Below are 15,114 nucleotides of genomic sequence, written 5' to 3' on the forward strand. Positions count from 1 at the left end.
ACTAATGCAGGGTAATGTGGCGTGATAGTCTAGCTGTCACTGTAAAAAAAACAACAACAACAACAAAAAAAAAAACAGGAAAGAAACATTTGTGGTTTTAACTATGGAAGTTGTAAAAAGAAAGGTACCATTTTTAGCTAGCTGGGGAAAGGTTTTGCACACAATGCCTAGCTTAATTTACAATTAAGAACATGTATTGAGATTATAGCAATTATTCCTTAACAGCAGCCACTAAGTAGTAGTACTATCAGCTCACGACACCCGTTCATTTCATGTTTTTGTGAGAAAACTCTACGGCAAATGCTTCTGTTGTTGGAATGAAGCTTGAATAGAAGTTGAAACTCATGTGTTTAATTTCCTGGGTTATCAAGGGTTGTGCATTCGGTCATAAATGCATGTACTGAAAATTAATCAATCACATCTCTGTGGGAAGTAGGAGTGCTGCAGCACCCCCTGTCACAAAATTCAGTCATGTCAGCTCCTGAAAAATGCAAAAAGTTGTTGAAACATTTTCAATTATCCAATAAGTTTATTGTATGTCTTGACTGCTGTGTCTTAAGAGGCCACTCAGTTAGAAGACTGTGTATACCTGACATGTTTGTCTTAAGTTTGAACTGTTTATTCTTGTCTGCTGTGTTCAGCGGAGTCGGAGCCCGTCCACGGCTCTGCTGGGGCCTTTCTCAGATAGATAATTGAACTGCATTAAAAACTGCAGGCCACCTGGTTTTAACTGCACCACAGACAATCCAGTATAAGGTTTGAACATGGAAACATGGATGTTGTACAAAATACCTGTGGTGTTATAAAGATCAGCAAAAATGAAATGACTGATTTTACAATAAATCACTTTGATGTTTACTATGTAAGAAACATTTAAACGGTGATAGCATTTTCTCGCAGAAACATTGTAACAACATGAAATAAATGGGTGCTGTGAGCTGATAGTGCTTTCAGGAAATGACTTCAAGTCTACAGTTGTGAAGGTGGATTATATGTGCAATGTCAACTATGTGCTGTACATTGTACATGAAGAAGTGTTCATTCACTATTGAAAATCTTATGCAAACAAAGCTCAAAGTCTCATAACTTCACACAGGTGTTTCCCCATTGCTGGTGAAAACTGTATAATATATAGTTTGCATTTAGCCTTTCTAATAGAAAACATTACTGTCAGGGCTGTGTGTGCGGGCAGGTGGAGATGTGGATCCAAATGCAGAACTCTGAGACGAAAATGTAACTGAAGACCACAGCTTTATTGCTGGCACCAAACAAAACGAACCAAACCATGAAACCGCAAACTGGAACACACAGGAATAAATCTGAGGGTGCGACGCTAAGCAAGGGCAAACACAGGGCTAATATACACAGGAAAGTAATCAGGGAATGGAAGATAGGAGGGAGACACAGCTGGGAGAGATCAGGGCTAACGAGACAGGGGGAGCGAAGCTGGACGCACTGACATAAGATACAATCCTTCAAAATAAAACAGGAAACAATACACAAGGACGCAGACTAAGAAACACGGACCTTACACGGGAAGAACTAAACCTAACCAGAATAATCTGGAACATAGAACATCATCAGCATCATCATCAAGAAGATAACCAAAAATACAAAATCAAACCAAAACATGAAAACTCAAAATACTGGGTCAAAACTGACCCAGAACCGTGACAATTACGCAACATTTTCTGTTCAACCGGCATTTTTCTTGGATGCGATCCAACTAGGTCCTTCTTTGAAAAGGTATGGTCTTACTGGGGGACTTATAATTCTGGTATATTTTAATAGACTAAATAAAACATTTTAAAAGCGCTAACAGTGGTCTATATGCTGCTATTTTTAAGCCTTGTATATCTTTACATTAAACTATAAGAATTGTGTATCTTACTTTATTACGTTTATTATGTGCATGCCTAAATTTTTTGACTGACTTACACAGTCTATTCATAATTACTGCACAGAATAAAACCAGTGGTGAGAGTAGTGTACCAACTTTGATTTTTTTCTTAAATAAAGACAAATCTTGCTAATTTTATTTTCAACCACCAGAGGGCAGAATTCTATTTTTTTCCCCTCTAGGTGTTTGTCCAGGACACACTTTTAAATGTGACAGATTTATTTTTGCAGTAATTTTACAGCGAGGAAGAACAAAAATGTAACCCTTCCATACAATTCAGGTCAAATTTAAATAGAGTATAAATACTGTTTTGAGAGGAAACTGCATTTCCCCAGATGCCCAGAGAGAAAGGCACCTGCAGGTCTTTGAAGGATCATGGGGGGAATCTCAACAGCATAAAGGGCCCCTCACATACAAAACTACAACAGCAAATCCATTATGTCTGATGACTTGCCACTGCGTTAAGCAAAGTGCAGCTCACAACAAGTAGGCTGTGCTCTGGGGCACAATTTCAATGAAGCACATTTGCTCGAGCAATAGAAGCAAAAAGTGACAAGGAGTTTGCGCATTTAGGACCATGAGGGCACAGAGCACAGCACATCCGCTTAACTTAGCTGTCAGTGTAGCCCGTATCACTTTCTTTGTGAAGAGGCCACAAATTTACTCACATGTGGTGCACATGCAGCTAAGAAATAGAGGTCATAAATATGTTAGACGGTGTCTTGACTGAGAAAACCTTGACACAGAGAGTAGAGCTACACCTGTAAGTACAAACACGTGCAATGTAACTAAATAATCTAAAAAACAAGAAAATTAAAAATATTTACTCTGAGGTAACTGAGATTAAATTACCTGAAAAATAACTGAGAGTAAAAAAAGAGACCAAAAGAGGTGTGGGGGATGGGGTCTTGCTGCTATAATGGTACCTAAACTGCCATTCTGCAGGATGTGGGAAACAAGTCCCACAAATGCAAGGATTCCCACTGATTTGACTAAAAGGACTACTGTAAAACAAGCACGTTTTAAGTGTTAATTGCAATTGCATGAATTGTTATTGATAATTAGAGATATTATGATTTTTTATGATAAAGCAGTAAGGGCCTTGTTATCAGCTCTAATGGTTATATATGGTTATTATAACAAATCCCCCAAATTTCAGAATGTTCTTGCCATGTTTACCTAGTATTAGGCTATTTATACATTCTAAATAGAACTATAATTCAAAATTTGGTATAGACAGTTATTATCAAAACTAACCTGAACCATAAAGTGAAATATCAATATATAAGGAATTAATCTGTTGAGTCAAAGTCCGCTTTAAACTGTAAAACCAGGATCCTCAAATCTAACTGAGAAGAACTTAAGTCGATCTCCTGACTCACACAGAGAGTGTCAGATTTGTAGCAGTCTGTCTACTGACATGATATCACTCTTAAGTGCTTTGCTACTTGGTCTATGAATCAAAAAGACTCCCCATTTTCTCAGCCAATCATCTCCATTCTTGTTGTGGTTGAGATTCTTTTTTTTGCAACTACAACTGTTCTCCTCTGTCGTTATTCCACTACCACGCCAAACTGGCTTCAACCTGTTTTATTCTTCCAAAGAACTGAGGAGTGAGCAGTGCTTATCTCTGCTCTGCCTGAGGTTATCCTGGAATGTAAAAGGGAGGAATTCTCTTATCTGCTCCATTTCAAATCAACTTCACCAATGAACTAATAGGCCAAGATTCCAGTGAATTGTACCCTGTACCTTTATGCACAACCATCCACCCTCAAATTCGTTGGAACTTTCTTGGTCAAGATAAACCTCAGTATTACTTATAATCCCTTCAGAAATCCTGTGCAGCTATATGGACCTAAACCTCCTTTTTTCAGCTGTGTTCAACAAATAAAGCCAAGCAATCTATTTTTATAAAGCACTTTAAAAACAGCCAGTGCAGACCAATGTGCTGAAAATAGAATAAGAAAAAATATTAATATAAATAGTATAAATAAAAATACAACAACCGTAAATGATATAGAACACCAACATCAGAAAAACAATAAAATCCAAATAAAATGAACATTTCTATACTGGCTTCAAAGCCAAACTGAAAAAGCGGGCCTTCAAACCAGATTCAAAAGTCTTGCGTCTTCGGCACATCCAACAACAACTGGTCAGCTGATCTAAGAGACCAAGAAAGGGTTTCCAGGTTCAGTAGCTCAAATAGGTAGAGTGAGGCGAGACCATTTAAGGCTTTAAAAACAAATAAAAGGACTAAAATTAACTCTAAAATGAATAGGCAGGTAGTGAGGGTAAAACGGGAGTAATATGCTTTGTGCACCAGTTAAAAGCTGTGCGGCAGCATTTTGCACCTGCTGAAGACCCGACAAGGATGACGGGCTAATACCAAGGAGTTACAGTAATCCAGCGGAGTTGTAATAAAAGCATGGATTACTGTTCTGAAATCATCTTTTGACAAGATAGGTTTAATTTTGGCCAGTTGCCTCAGCTGATAAAAGCTGGATTTCACTACTACTCTCACTTGACTGTTAAGCTCAATATCTATTTTAAAACCCACATTGGTGATAGTGGGCTTTTCATGCTGTGCTAGAGGGTTCATGTCCACAAATTGCTCTCCCTGTCACTCACCTTGGTGGCCTCCTCCATTTGTTGCAGAGTGGATCATGAGTTTTCTTATTTTGAATAAGGTACCCTCATTTCCAGCAGCTTTTATGAGTTTCATTCCACAAGACCTTTCATATATTATTATTATCATTATAGTGCAAATATGTAGGTCCTGCTGTGGGATCTACATGCTGTAGGCCTTTGTTATATGACAGTGAAACAATCACACTAATGGCAGATTGTTATTATGAGGCATCAAAGTTAAATTATCTTGAGAAAAAAAAGGCTACAACATACAGCAATCACATTACACGTCATAGATCAGGGGTTGGAATTTTTAGTACAGCATGTTTTTTGGTTTGATAATGATTTATGTGTGAGGTTTGTTTCTTTTGGAATATTGGTCTGTATTTAGTTTACTTTTAATCAACATATTGTTTTTATTCAGTTGTGTTTAAAAGTATTCTGTAAAGCTACTGTGACTTTCTGGAGGTATTAAGTTCCCCTTTGTCTGATTTTGGTTCCCGTCTCATTTCTGTGTTGTGCTTTGTCTTTCAGTGTCCCTTTGTGTCAAGTTAAGCTTTTTTCCTCATTCAGTGGTTTGAATGAGGAAACAGGTTTTACCTTGGTAATTTTGATCCCTTTTGTCTTGTGTTGAGTCAACTCTGTCTTGTTATGTTAATTGTCTGCAGCTGAGTTCCCCACCTATTTCCACTTCCATCAATACCTCTAATGTATATATTGTCGCTGTTTTTTTTTGTTAAATGTTGAGTTGTCCTCATAGCTGTATGCGCTCTAGCTCTGTGTTCTCTATGTTCCTAGTGATTTCTGTCATTTTGGATTGGATTTGCTCCTTGTAACTTTTGGACTTTTTTTTTACTCCTTGAACTTACCAGCATTTAAGGCTTGGTTTATGGTTTTATTTTGATATCCTGGATTCTGCTATAGGTCCCAAAATAAACACTCTAAACTCCACACAGTGCAATCATAACACAGCAAGACAATTATGACACTATTCTTGAACTTTAGATAGATCTGATAGCATCAAAAAAGTGCCACATGAATGTGCAGACACAAAGTTATTCAAACCCGATTCTGCATTCTGCTAGCTTTACTTCAACTTACACAAGAGTGGTTTAAATATCTTTGTTAAATTATATCAATAGGATTTCCCTCAACTTAAACAAAGTGTGAAACTTTGGGACTTATTTGGGGTCATTTTCCTGTTGGCAGTTCTGTCAAAACCCAAGAGTCAGCTGGCTCACTGATGGCATGATGTTATCTTCCAGGATTTTCCCTGTTATACAATGTGGGTTTCCAGTTCTGGAGAAAATTTGAATAAATTTACTTTTTACTTTTTTTTAAATTTATGTATGCTGTATGCATTTTGTTCATGCCTAAGTTGTGAGTCGACACCAACCAAAATACTGTCTTTAGTTATTAACATTAATTAACATTAACATTTGAAATGTTGAAGACACTTGAAAAGTAACACAAAAGTAACACAAAATTAACTGCTTTTCCAGGAAAACTTTTCAAAAGTACTTAAGGTTTTGTGAGGGTACAAAACCCTGTTCAGTCTTTCCCTCCCAGACTTCTAGACTTCTGATCGGCACACATTTTGTTTTTAGCGTTATTTAGCAATATTTTTTCAAAACTGCACATTTAGACTGGATTTTTTTAAGAACAAAACCCGAAAAACGTAGTTTTGTATGTGTGGACGTAGCCTTAGATGCTCCTGAGAATACTGCAGCCAAGGTTTTTGTGCTGAGCATTGATCCATTAAACGGAAACGTCAGTGATTGCTAACACCAGGTCCTGTGTTTGTTTTTACTTTTGCAGACACACACGTGATCTGCCTTTGATAATGTCCTCTTTCTGCTATGCCCAGTGGAGCCACAGTACATTTGATTTAAAACTTGTAAAGTTTACTTCCAGTACTGGAAACATTTAGTGGCTTTGCTCTCCTTTTTTCCATTCCTGCTCTTGTTTCTGCAAAGTAAGATTTTGGCAACTTTCTCATCCTGGCCATATTGTTAATAATAAATTTAGCTGATAAAAAAGTGTTAAATTTAGGTAGGAAATGTTTCTTGAAGATTAACAGAATTTCTTTTGTTGGTTCACTAACTTTGTTATCCTCATTGTTTTATCATTGATATGTGGATCTGTTGTGCTTTGGATTTGCATTTCTTGCTGTTACTGGTAGGAATCTTGGTGAGTTTCTGTTCACAGTGAGTGGACACAGTGAGTCTGTGTAATTATCAGGGAAGGGGGCTGTTTTCCTTTTCTGCCTCCAGGTGCCAGGCAACCTCACTGTCCTTCACATTCCCCAGTTTCGGTCATGTGACCAGAGTTTGGCTAGAGCCAGCAGAGCATGACCAGAAACACTCACAGACTGCCCTTTCTTCTTTCCCCCCACTCATCCAGGTTTAGGTATTTGATTAGATACAGTTTTATTAGACCCTCAGGAACTCTGGGGTTGGTTGGTCCCCGTTTGCTTCTCAATTCCAACTCCCTGGGTTTTTCCCTGTTTATTTATGGTATTATTTTGAATTTGTTTTTTGAGTTAATCACTAGTTTTATAAAGTTTCTGTGTTGTAATTCACCAGCTGGGAGTAGGGCTCTTAGTAGGACTTTATATTTTGCAGAGCAAATAAAGAATTGATTTTGTAATAAGTATTATTTTAAGCTGATACTTGACTCCTTTTATACTTCTCGTCAAAAATAATTCTCCTTCAAATAAAAATGATTAATTTCATTTCACTTCTTTCCATCGCTAAAGTGTGGTACCTGATCTTAGAATGGTTTAAAGTGCACCTGTGTGTAAATCACCGATTAACAGCAGCCAAACATGCCCGAGGCTCCTAGACCAGTCACTGGAACAACACACGGGAAATGGTGCTCAGTGGTAAACAACTTTAGATGATGATCCTCTGTCACATGTCTGAGAAAAGAGCTCATTTGTTTTATTTATTTGATATTTATTTCATTTAAAACTTTCAAGTTTAAAGAAAATTTCTTGTAAATGTCTGAAACTTTAATATTTTAGCCATTTGAGAGGGATGTGTTTGGATGCCCACATCTATTATAATGCAGTTATACAAAAAGTTAATCTCAATTAGTTTAAAAGAACTTTTAATTTAAATGAGCTCTAACCTGTGGTTACAGGGATCGTGACCAGATGTCAAGCAGCTCCTTGTCCATTGTTGAATGTATAGGACTAAGAGACAGCAGTCAGTAACATGATACAGCACCAAGGGACCTCTTCCATATTTACTGTGAGATATTCATAAATTTTTAACATTCCTGCCTTCCTCAGATGTGTTTGCATGCGTTTTGAAACTACACTGAAAAGGATGTCTGTCATTGCATGGAAATTCTAGTTGGTAGGAGTTTTTTTAAGCTTCTGAGTTAAGATCACTATGTGCTCCTTTGCTGCATGTTTTTATTAAATAAAGAGACAAAATGAAAAACTAGGTAGTAGAAGATTGAGGAGAAGTTAAAGTTTTACTGCAATTGGTGAACACTTTTAAATCTTGTTTTTACTTTCATAAATTTGAAATATTTTACTTTGTTTTAGTGTTATACATGCATTTTTATTTTGTTTTGTAGTATTTATTTGGATTTCAGTTGATTTTACTTCATGAAGGACGTTGTTTTATTTAATTATTCAAGCTATTAGCTGTAGTTAACTTGTCTTAGCTGCTGTACCAAAGATATTTCTTTACATCCTGTTACGTGACGTATAGTGAAGGTGTGTGTTGTTAATGGGTACTACCTGCAAACAGGTGTAGCAACAAGAAATAAAAGAAATGCAACTTGCCTGGAATGACTCCACTGTTTTGTGCTCACATTCTCACCTCTGCCAGTTAACTGATCCTGTGGCTAATTGTTTAGAGCGTATGTGGTAAAGCTGCCAGCTGGAGGTAATTTATATCTCAGGATTGAATATCAGGGTTACTCTCATGAACACGCACCTTCCTTTTTTGTTACTGGTTTACTGACTCATGCAAGAGTCTGTATGCTGTTAAAAGATTAACAAAAGCATTTTTTATGTTCTTGATGAAAACATTTTTTTCAAAGAAAGGGGTAAAATCTTAAAAAGTCATTTTATTTAGAAAAAAAGGCCATTGAAAAATACATATTCATCATGTAATACAGCATGATTAGCTCAGTGAAAAGTTGCCTCAGAACCCATGTTCTTTTATTCTCAGTACACACTGTGGACACTGTGTGTCCTGCAACCTCCAGTCTCTCAGCAGACTTTCACCCTTTCCACAATGTAAAAGAAACTCCATTTAATGCATGTTAACATTTGTCTTGGCTGGTACAGGTCATTATTGATATTGTTTCTACAGTATTTACCTCTGTGTGCTATTCAACACACCAAATCATTAAATTTTCTACAGAGGGATGCTTTAGTATGAATGTGGCAGTGGTGGCTTGTGGGGAAAAAAACTTTCTTTGTAAACATGTAAAGAAGTTGGTACCATATAAAATGTAACAGTAACAAAAAATAAACAATATTAATCTGAAAAAGATGGAGTACTAAGATATGCACAGACATGTCTCTTTCATCCTTTTTCAGTCTCTTGAAAAGCAAAAGGTCCATCACAAAAATACTTAATATTACAGGCAAAATCAAATGCATCCCTCATTGAACAGTTCTCATTTTTTATGAGCTCTTCGTCTAAAGACAATCTCACTTTGATGGGGTGAGCAAGTTCAAGATTGAGTACTGTTTTTTTTTCTTTTTCTTTTTGGATCATACATAGTCTTTCCTTTCTAAACCTGGCCCACCGACAGACCGTGGGGCAGAATAAGCCATTCGTGAAGGGTTGTATCGTGTCTCACGAGGCGGACAGGAGAAACAGAGCAGTCCACCGCCCAGAATCAGGAGTGCAGCGGCTCCCCAGCCAATATACATTGCAGCCCCCAGCTCCCTCCGCTGGGCATCAGTGAGTAACGGATTGTAGAAATCCCTGATTATGGTGTTCGCAGACCAGGAGACAGGAATGAGCTGCATGACACCGGATACAATGAAGAAGACTCCAGAGATGATCATCACTTTGGCCTTGGATGCCTCGTCTTCAATGCAGTTGGTGCACTTGGCCCCAGCAATAGCAATGAGCAAAGCCAGGATTGCTAACAGGATGGAGATGACTGTGAGAGCTCGGGCAGCTTGAAGATCTTGGGAGAGGGCGAGCATAGAGTCATACACCTTACACTGCATCTGTCCAGTGCTCTGGACCACGCAAGTCATCCACAGGCCCTCCCAAATGATCTGAGCAGTCACAATGTTGCTGCCAATGAAGGCTGTCACCCTCCACATCGGGAGGGCACAAGACACAATGGCAATAAGCCATCCTATAATGCAGAGGGAAATGCCAATCAACTCCAGCCCTATAGACATGTTGAGGGTCCTTTTTCCTTTTCCTGCTGAATGTCACACCTGAGGTAAGATCCCAGAAAAGAAATCTAATACAGGAGAAGAGCCGAGAAGAGAGCCAGGTATGGTTAATTTCAGGCCTCGCATTGGTGTGTGATGATCTTTCACCTCGACTTCACTAGAGCTGATTTTATAAGGCTGGTCAGGTGCAGGGGAGGAGTCTGTGATGAAGCTGACATCACTAAAAGGGGAGGGATTACCTGGACACTCAAGTCTTTCTGCTATCGGCTTACATGGCCAACTTCACAATGGGCCTGACCACAAAGAGGTCTTTTACAGCTAAAAGTGTTTTAAGTTTAATGTACAAAAGTATGGGAAGAAAAAAAGATCTTTGTTGTCAAGCAAACTTATTAAAAAAAAGAATATAAATGGAATTTTACCTTCTCAGAAAACGTTTATGTAATGAAATTTTGTGAAACCAGTGAAATCTTTCCTTTCACTTTGCAGCTGCTCTTAAAGCTGATAAACCTTCAGCCCAGCCTTCCCTCTGTGATATCATGTTGCTTTTTTTGAAATGCCTGATAAATGAAGAATTCTGGTCTCACTACTTCCAAAACAAACTGTTACTCTCCTGATAATCACTGCAAAAGCCCTTGCTTCTCCTAAGCGAGGGAGTGAAGATTCTCTGCAGCTTTACGAGAGCACAGACTACCTCGGTTGAAGTTAAATCCTTACACATACAAAGAGTAGACTTATGAGGCTGGCTTTCACCTGGCAGTCCTGTTAACCTTTATGAGTCTTAATGAATCCATCTGTCTGTAGAATGTCCTTGAATTTCTTTTCGTCCAAGACTGTCTCCCTAAGAATGCCCCCATCCCCCAGCACTCTGTAACCCAGGAGTAAAATGGGTTCATTGTTTGGAGTGAGAGTTCAGATAGTTGTATGTGTGTAAGACAAGGTAGCGGTTCTTGTTATCACAGAGCCTGCAGACATATGGGAGACAGGGAGATGAATAAGTGCTGTGACAGAGACTCTGAGTTGTCTAATGAATCTGAGTGTGCAAAATTAATGACATTGTTCTTCTTTACACCCCTACAATATCAAGCTTGACCATTTTTGTTCTAAATTAGTACATTCTCATTTTAGTATGAACAGTAGAGTTTAATTGACCAGTCTACCATCAAACAGAGACTTGGTTAATTTTATATCATTACCATTAGTTTATATAACTGCTGTGTAATAGAGCACTGCTTCTCAGCCAATGATGGAAGCAACTAGATTTTGAAAAAGTCAAAACATACATTACTTCGTTGATGCTATGAAATATTATTAATGTGTGTATTTTGCATGGTTTTTCTCAAATGTTGATATACCAGATAGCTCACTCTCAAAAAAGTAAAAAGGAAGAAAAAGCTTCTTTTGGGTGTTCGCTTATTCACATTCACTTATTTTTTATTTATTTTATTTTACACTGCATACCCTATCTCACAGTAACATTCATCCAAAGATCATCGTACACCTCGGATTTCTTAAAAAAAACAAAACCCACTGACATCGATTATTTTGATTGACATTTAATTTCATGTATTTGTTGCTTACACTCTTTTTTTCCTGCCCTTTATACTTTTTAACTTAAATTTTTGCAATCACTTAAAACAGTCATAGTCACGCATTGATTATTTTTTACATTAACTGCAGGATCCTTTATAGACAGATAAATAGATTATCTTGAAGCCTTAGCAATCCGTCATTTTCAACAGTGAGGGCTCATTGTCAACAGTCAAAATCATCACAAGAGGTTTGTTTAAAAAGGGCATTAAAAACATGTAAACCAAGAAAACATTCCAGAGAAACAGATGTAAAAAAGCATATAGATAGATACAGACAGAACACAATGACACCTTATTCTAATCAAAGCATTTATGTGTATTTAAAAATGCGTAATCAACACAATTTAAACTTCAGGCATATAAATGAATAAACTCTCTAAATTTGGACTGCAAATAATAGAACTTTAAAGTTGTTAATCTCCAACAGCAACATGTCTGCACTTAAAATGTAGGACATGACAATATACCAAGACAGAATATGGAATTTCCTTCTGAACATGAAAGCAGAGCGATACCAATTTCTAAGAAATGGCTCTTCTCCTCAACCATGATGGCAAAGATATGATAAAAGAGCAGATGTTTTTTTCAGACGTAGTCTTTCCTGTCATAGTCACTGGGGACAACGGACTTAGGTTGAGTGTATACCGTTGATGGAGGCCCATGCTTTTTCTGAGGCTTCTGGGGCCGGCTGCACAAGAGGATGGCCCCTCCTATGAGAAGAAAAGCAGCTGCTGCCCAGCCCAGGTACAAAGCTGCACCGAAGTCTTTCTTCTCCCCCAATCCCGTTGAATTGTGGAAGTCCATCATGATATTGTGGGCAAACCATGACACGGGTATCATCTGGCTCAGAGATGCCAGGATAAAGTTCACACCAGCAACAATCATCACTTGAGCCTTGGTTGCCTTTTCATCCACACAGTTGGTACACTTTGCTCCCACAAAGGCTGCAAAAAGCCCCACAATTCCCAAAAGAATGGAGAGGATAGTAAGGGCACGCGCGGCCTGAAGCTCAGGACTTAGATCCAACATGGAGTAATGAATTTTACACCCCATGTAACCTGTGCTCTGGATTCGGCACTCCATCCAGATGCCCTCCCAGCTCGTCTCAGTAGTGATGATATTACTTTGAATAAAAGCTGTTACTTTCCACATGGGCAAAACGCAAGACGCAATGGCAAAGATCCATCCAAGGAAAGCCAGGGCCACTCCAAGAATCTCTAATCCCATTGAAGGCATGTCTGCACTGTGTGTAAATACGAAGTGTCCACTGTCAAGTGTCAAGTGTCAGATGTCCTCAGAGTAGTTTGAAGAGATCTGAGTGATTTATTGAGATTATTGCTGATACGAGAACAGATGGTTTTAAATAGGTGGAGTCACATGGATATTGATTGGAGGAGTTCAAATAGTTAACTGCCCCACCTCATTTGTACTGCCAGAAACAGCCGACTCAGCTTAATGATTCAACTTTCACGGCCTTAGCAGCTCTCCCACCTGTTTGGGTGAGGGGAGAGTAAACAGTGGCTTTTTCTCTCAAGTCTACAGTAGTTAAAGAATAACAGAAAAGTTAAAGGTCGAAGGATGAATGCTTGAAAGTAGAGGACAACTTCAGCAATAGTATCATTGTAGTAGTGTGTGGCAAATGAATCAGAAAGAAAATTTGTTAAAAATGCTTATGCAAGTTGCACAAATGGGTTTGTGAATGCCATTAGTACTTTATTACACCTTATTTGGATAAACAGTAGTCACTGAACCCCGAACATGATGGAAGTGGTGAAAAGCAAATTGGGGGGGGGGGGGGGGGGGGGGGGAGTTCTCTGGAAACCAGTGGGAGTTCTTTGATTATGTGAAAGTTGTATTTGTATATATGTGAAAGCCTCTGCATACCTCTGATAAATTTGATTAAAAAACAACATCATCCCAAGTTCTATGGAAAGCTTTCACAATTCCACCTAAAAATGTTTAATCTTTAAAAGTTTAGAGATATAAATGTTTTGGAAAAAGCGCTTTCATCTGGCCACAAAAAAGACAAGGCCTAGGTTTCTTTCTCTGCTTTTTATAGAAATATCATTTAAAAAAATGTCTTTTTAAGACAGGTGATTGATAAGAATGTTGTTCGAGTTAATTTTCTCTTAGTGTAAAGCACACACTGAGTTACTCAAGCAGCCTCAATTTAGAAAGCTTAAATTATTAGATATTATGTCATCATAATAGGGTGTGTAATGTGCTGATATGTACTGCTGAAAACAGCTTCACTGCATCTGTTCAAATGACTAATCTGTCCTTCTGGGAAGTTCTTGACTAACACTACTTGTGGAACTGCAATGCAACACAAAACCCCTCTAACATAATACAGTGTGCACTGAATATATTACTTTCGTGAAACTCTTTTAGGAACATCTGTATTTCTCTCAGTACACACACGTGCTCGTAATAGAAGAAAACACTATATAATAGGCCAGTGTGTTGGAAAATGCATAAATAGTCTGTTTAGGTGTCCTGTGGGTGGGTGGAATGGATTATCAGTGTCCTTTTTCAGAAAATCATTGCATCATTTATTTCAACTTTTATTTCAGTGTGCTGTGGAGAAAAACTTACACTCTGGCCTCCAAGATTTAGCAGAGCTTCCTCATCACACTAACACAAACTGCACAGCATCATTTTCACTTTGTAAACCATTTTACTAACATGAACATTATTGACATGATCATAGGACCACAGCAGTCAAACGCATGGCCTTCAGACACTTGAATGCTTGGGCTTAAATCAAACATTATTCAAGAAATTTATATTTTCTTGAAGTTGTTGAGCAAGCCTTGGCCCATCAGAATAAGAACAGTAAAAATATAAAAAGCCTTAACATTTTATCCTGAGTCAACCTCTGCTGGGAAATGATGCACTCATAGTTTGTCCACACCTCATTTAACCAACAACAACATCATTTTTCTCTCTTGCATCTGCAGTTTCTTTGAAATGGGAGCTGGCTTGTACTAATATGTTTTCCATCACTTCTGACTAGCACCCGATTGCACTGTTGTGCTGAATGACACATTTTGTAAGCAGCTCTGTGGCCACTGAAAAGGAATTTCTAGTATATTTAGAAGCTCGTAAATATACTTTACTGTATACTAATAAATATATGTAACTTCGTATCTAATGCCTAAGTTAAGAAGAGATGAAATGTTTTCTAATTTGTGTTTCTTGTGGATTTTTAGCTCTTCTTGTTTGTCGAACGGATTAAATCACATGGGTTGGTTGACCTTAAATGAAGCAAGTCGACTATTTTTCTGTCTATATTGTTAAAGTGTACTATTTAAGCATAATTTCTTTCATAGTAAATCTTTTTTATATAGTGTTTGCTTTTTTAAAAAAAAGAAAAAAAGAATTGACATACCCTTTTAAACATTCAAACTATATTTTGAGTCTGTGAATCCAATGCCAAGCAGAAGTGCACAGCAATTAGTTGCAAACTAGCTGATCAATAGAGTCTTTGTGGCTCAGTTGTGACTCGGCAGAGGTTACATCCCCTGCAGATGGAGACTGTTATCTCCGACTCAATTTCACTTTGCAAATGGAGGGCAGGCTACAAAAGAAAGGGAGCACAAGGTGCT

General features: G+C 37.9%; 2 protein-coding genes across 2 annotated transcripts; both read right to left on the reverse strand.

Annotated features, from left to right (window-relative positions):
• Positions 1-8,620: 8,620 nt before the first annotated feature.
• On the reverse strand, positions 8,621-10,048 carry LOC147315069 (claudin-3-like). The gene has a single exon (XM_086262283.1). The coding sequence runs from the start codon at positions 9,918-9,920 to the stop codon at positions 9,273-9,275; it is 648 nt and encodes a 215-aa protein (XP_086118409.1). The 5' UTR covers positions 9,921-10,048; the 3' UTR covers positions 8,621-9,272.
• Positions 10,049-11,333: 1,285 nt separating this feature from the next.
• On the reverse strand, positions 11,334-12,851 carry LOC147315070 (claudin-4-like). Its single transcript, XM_086262282.1, has one exon. It carries the CDS (start codon positions 12,740-12,742, stop codon positions 12,092-12,094), a length of 651 nt encoding a protein of 216 aa, XP_086118408.1. The 5' UTR covers positions 12,743-12,851; the 3' UTR covers positions 11,334-12,091.
• Positions 12,852-15,114: the final 2,263 nt, after the last annotated feature.

Source organism: Aulonocara sp. 'chitande type north' Nkhata Bay, linkage group LG14 (assembly GCF_057382095.1).
Source record: "Aulonocara sp. 'chitande type north' Nkhata Bay isolate Kocher_YH1m ecotype deep benthic linkage group LG14, A_spYH_male_GT1.1, whole genome shotgun sequence".
Classification (NCBI taxonomy): Eukaryota; Metazoa; Chordata; class Actinopteri; order Cichliformes; family Cichlidae; genus Aulonocara; species Aulonocara sp. 'chitande type north' Nkhata Bay.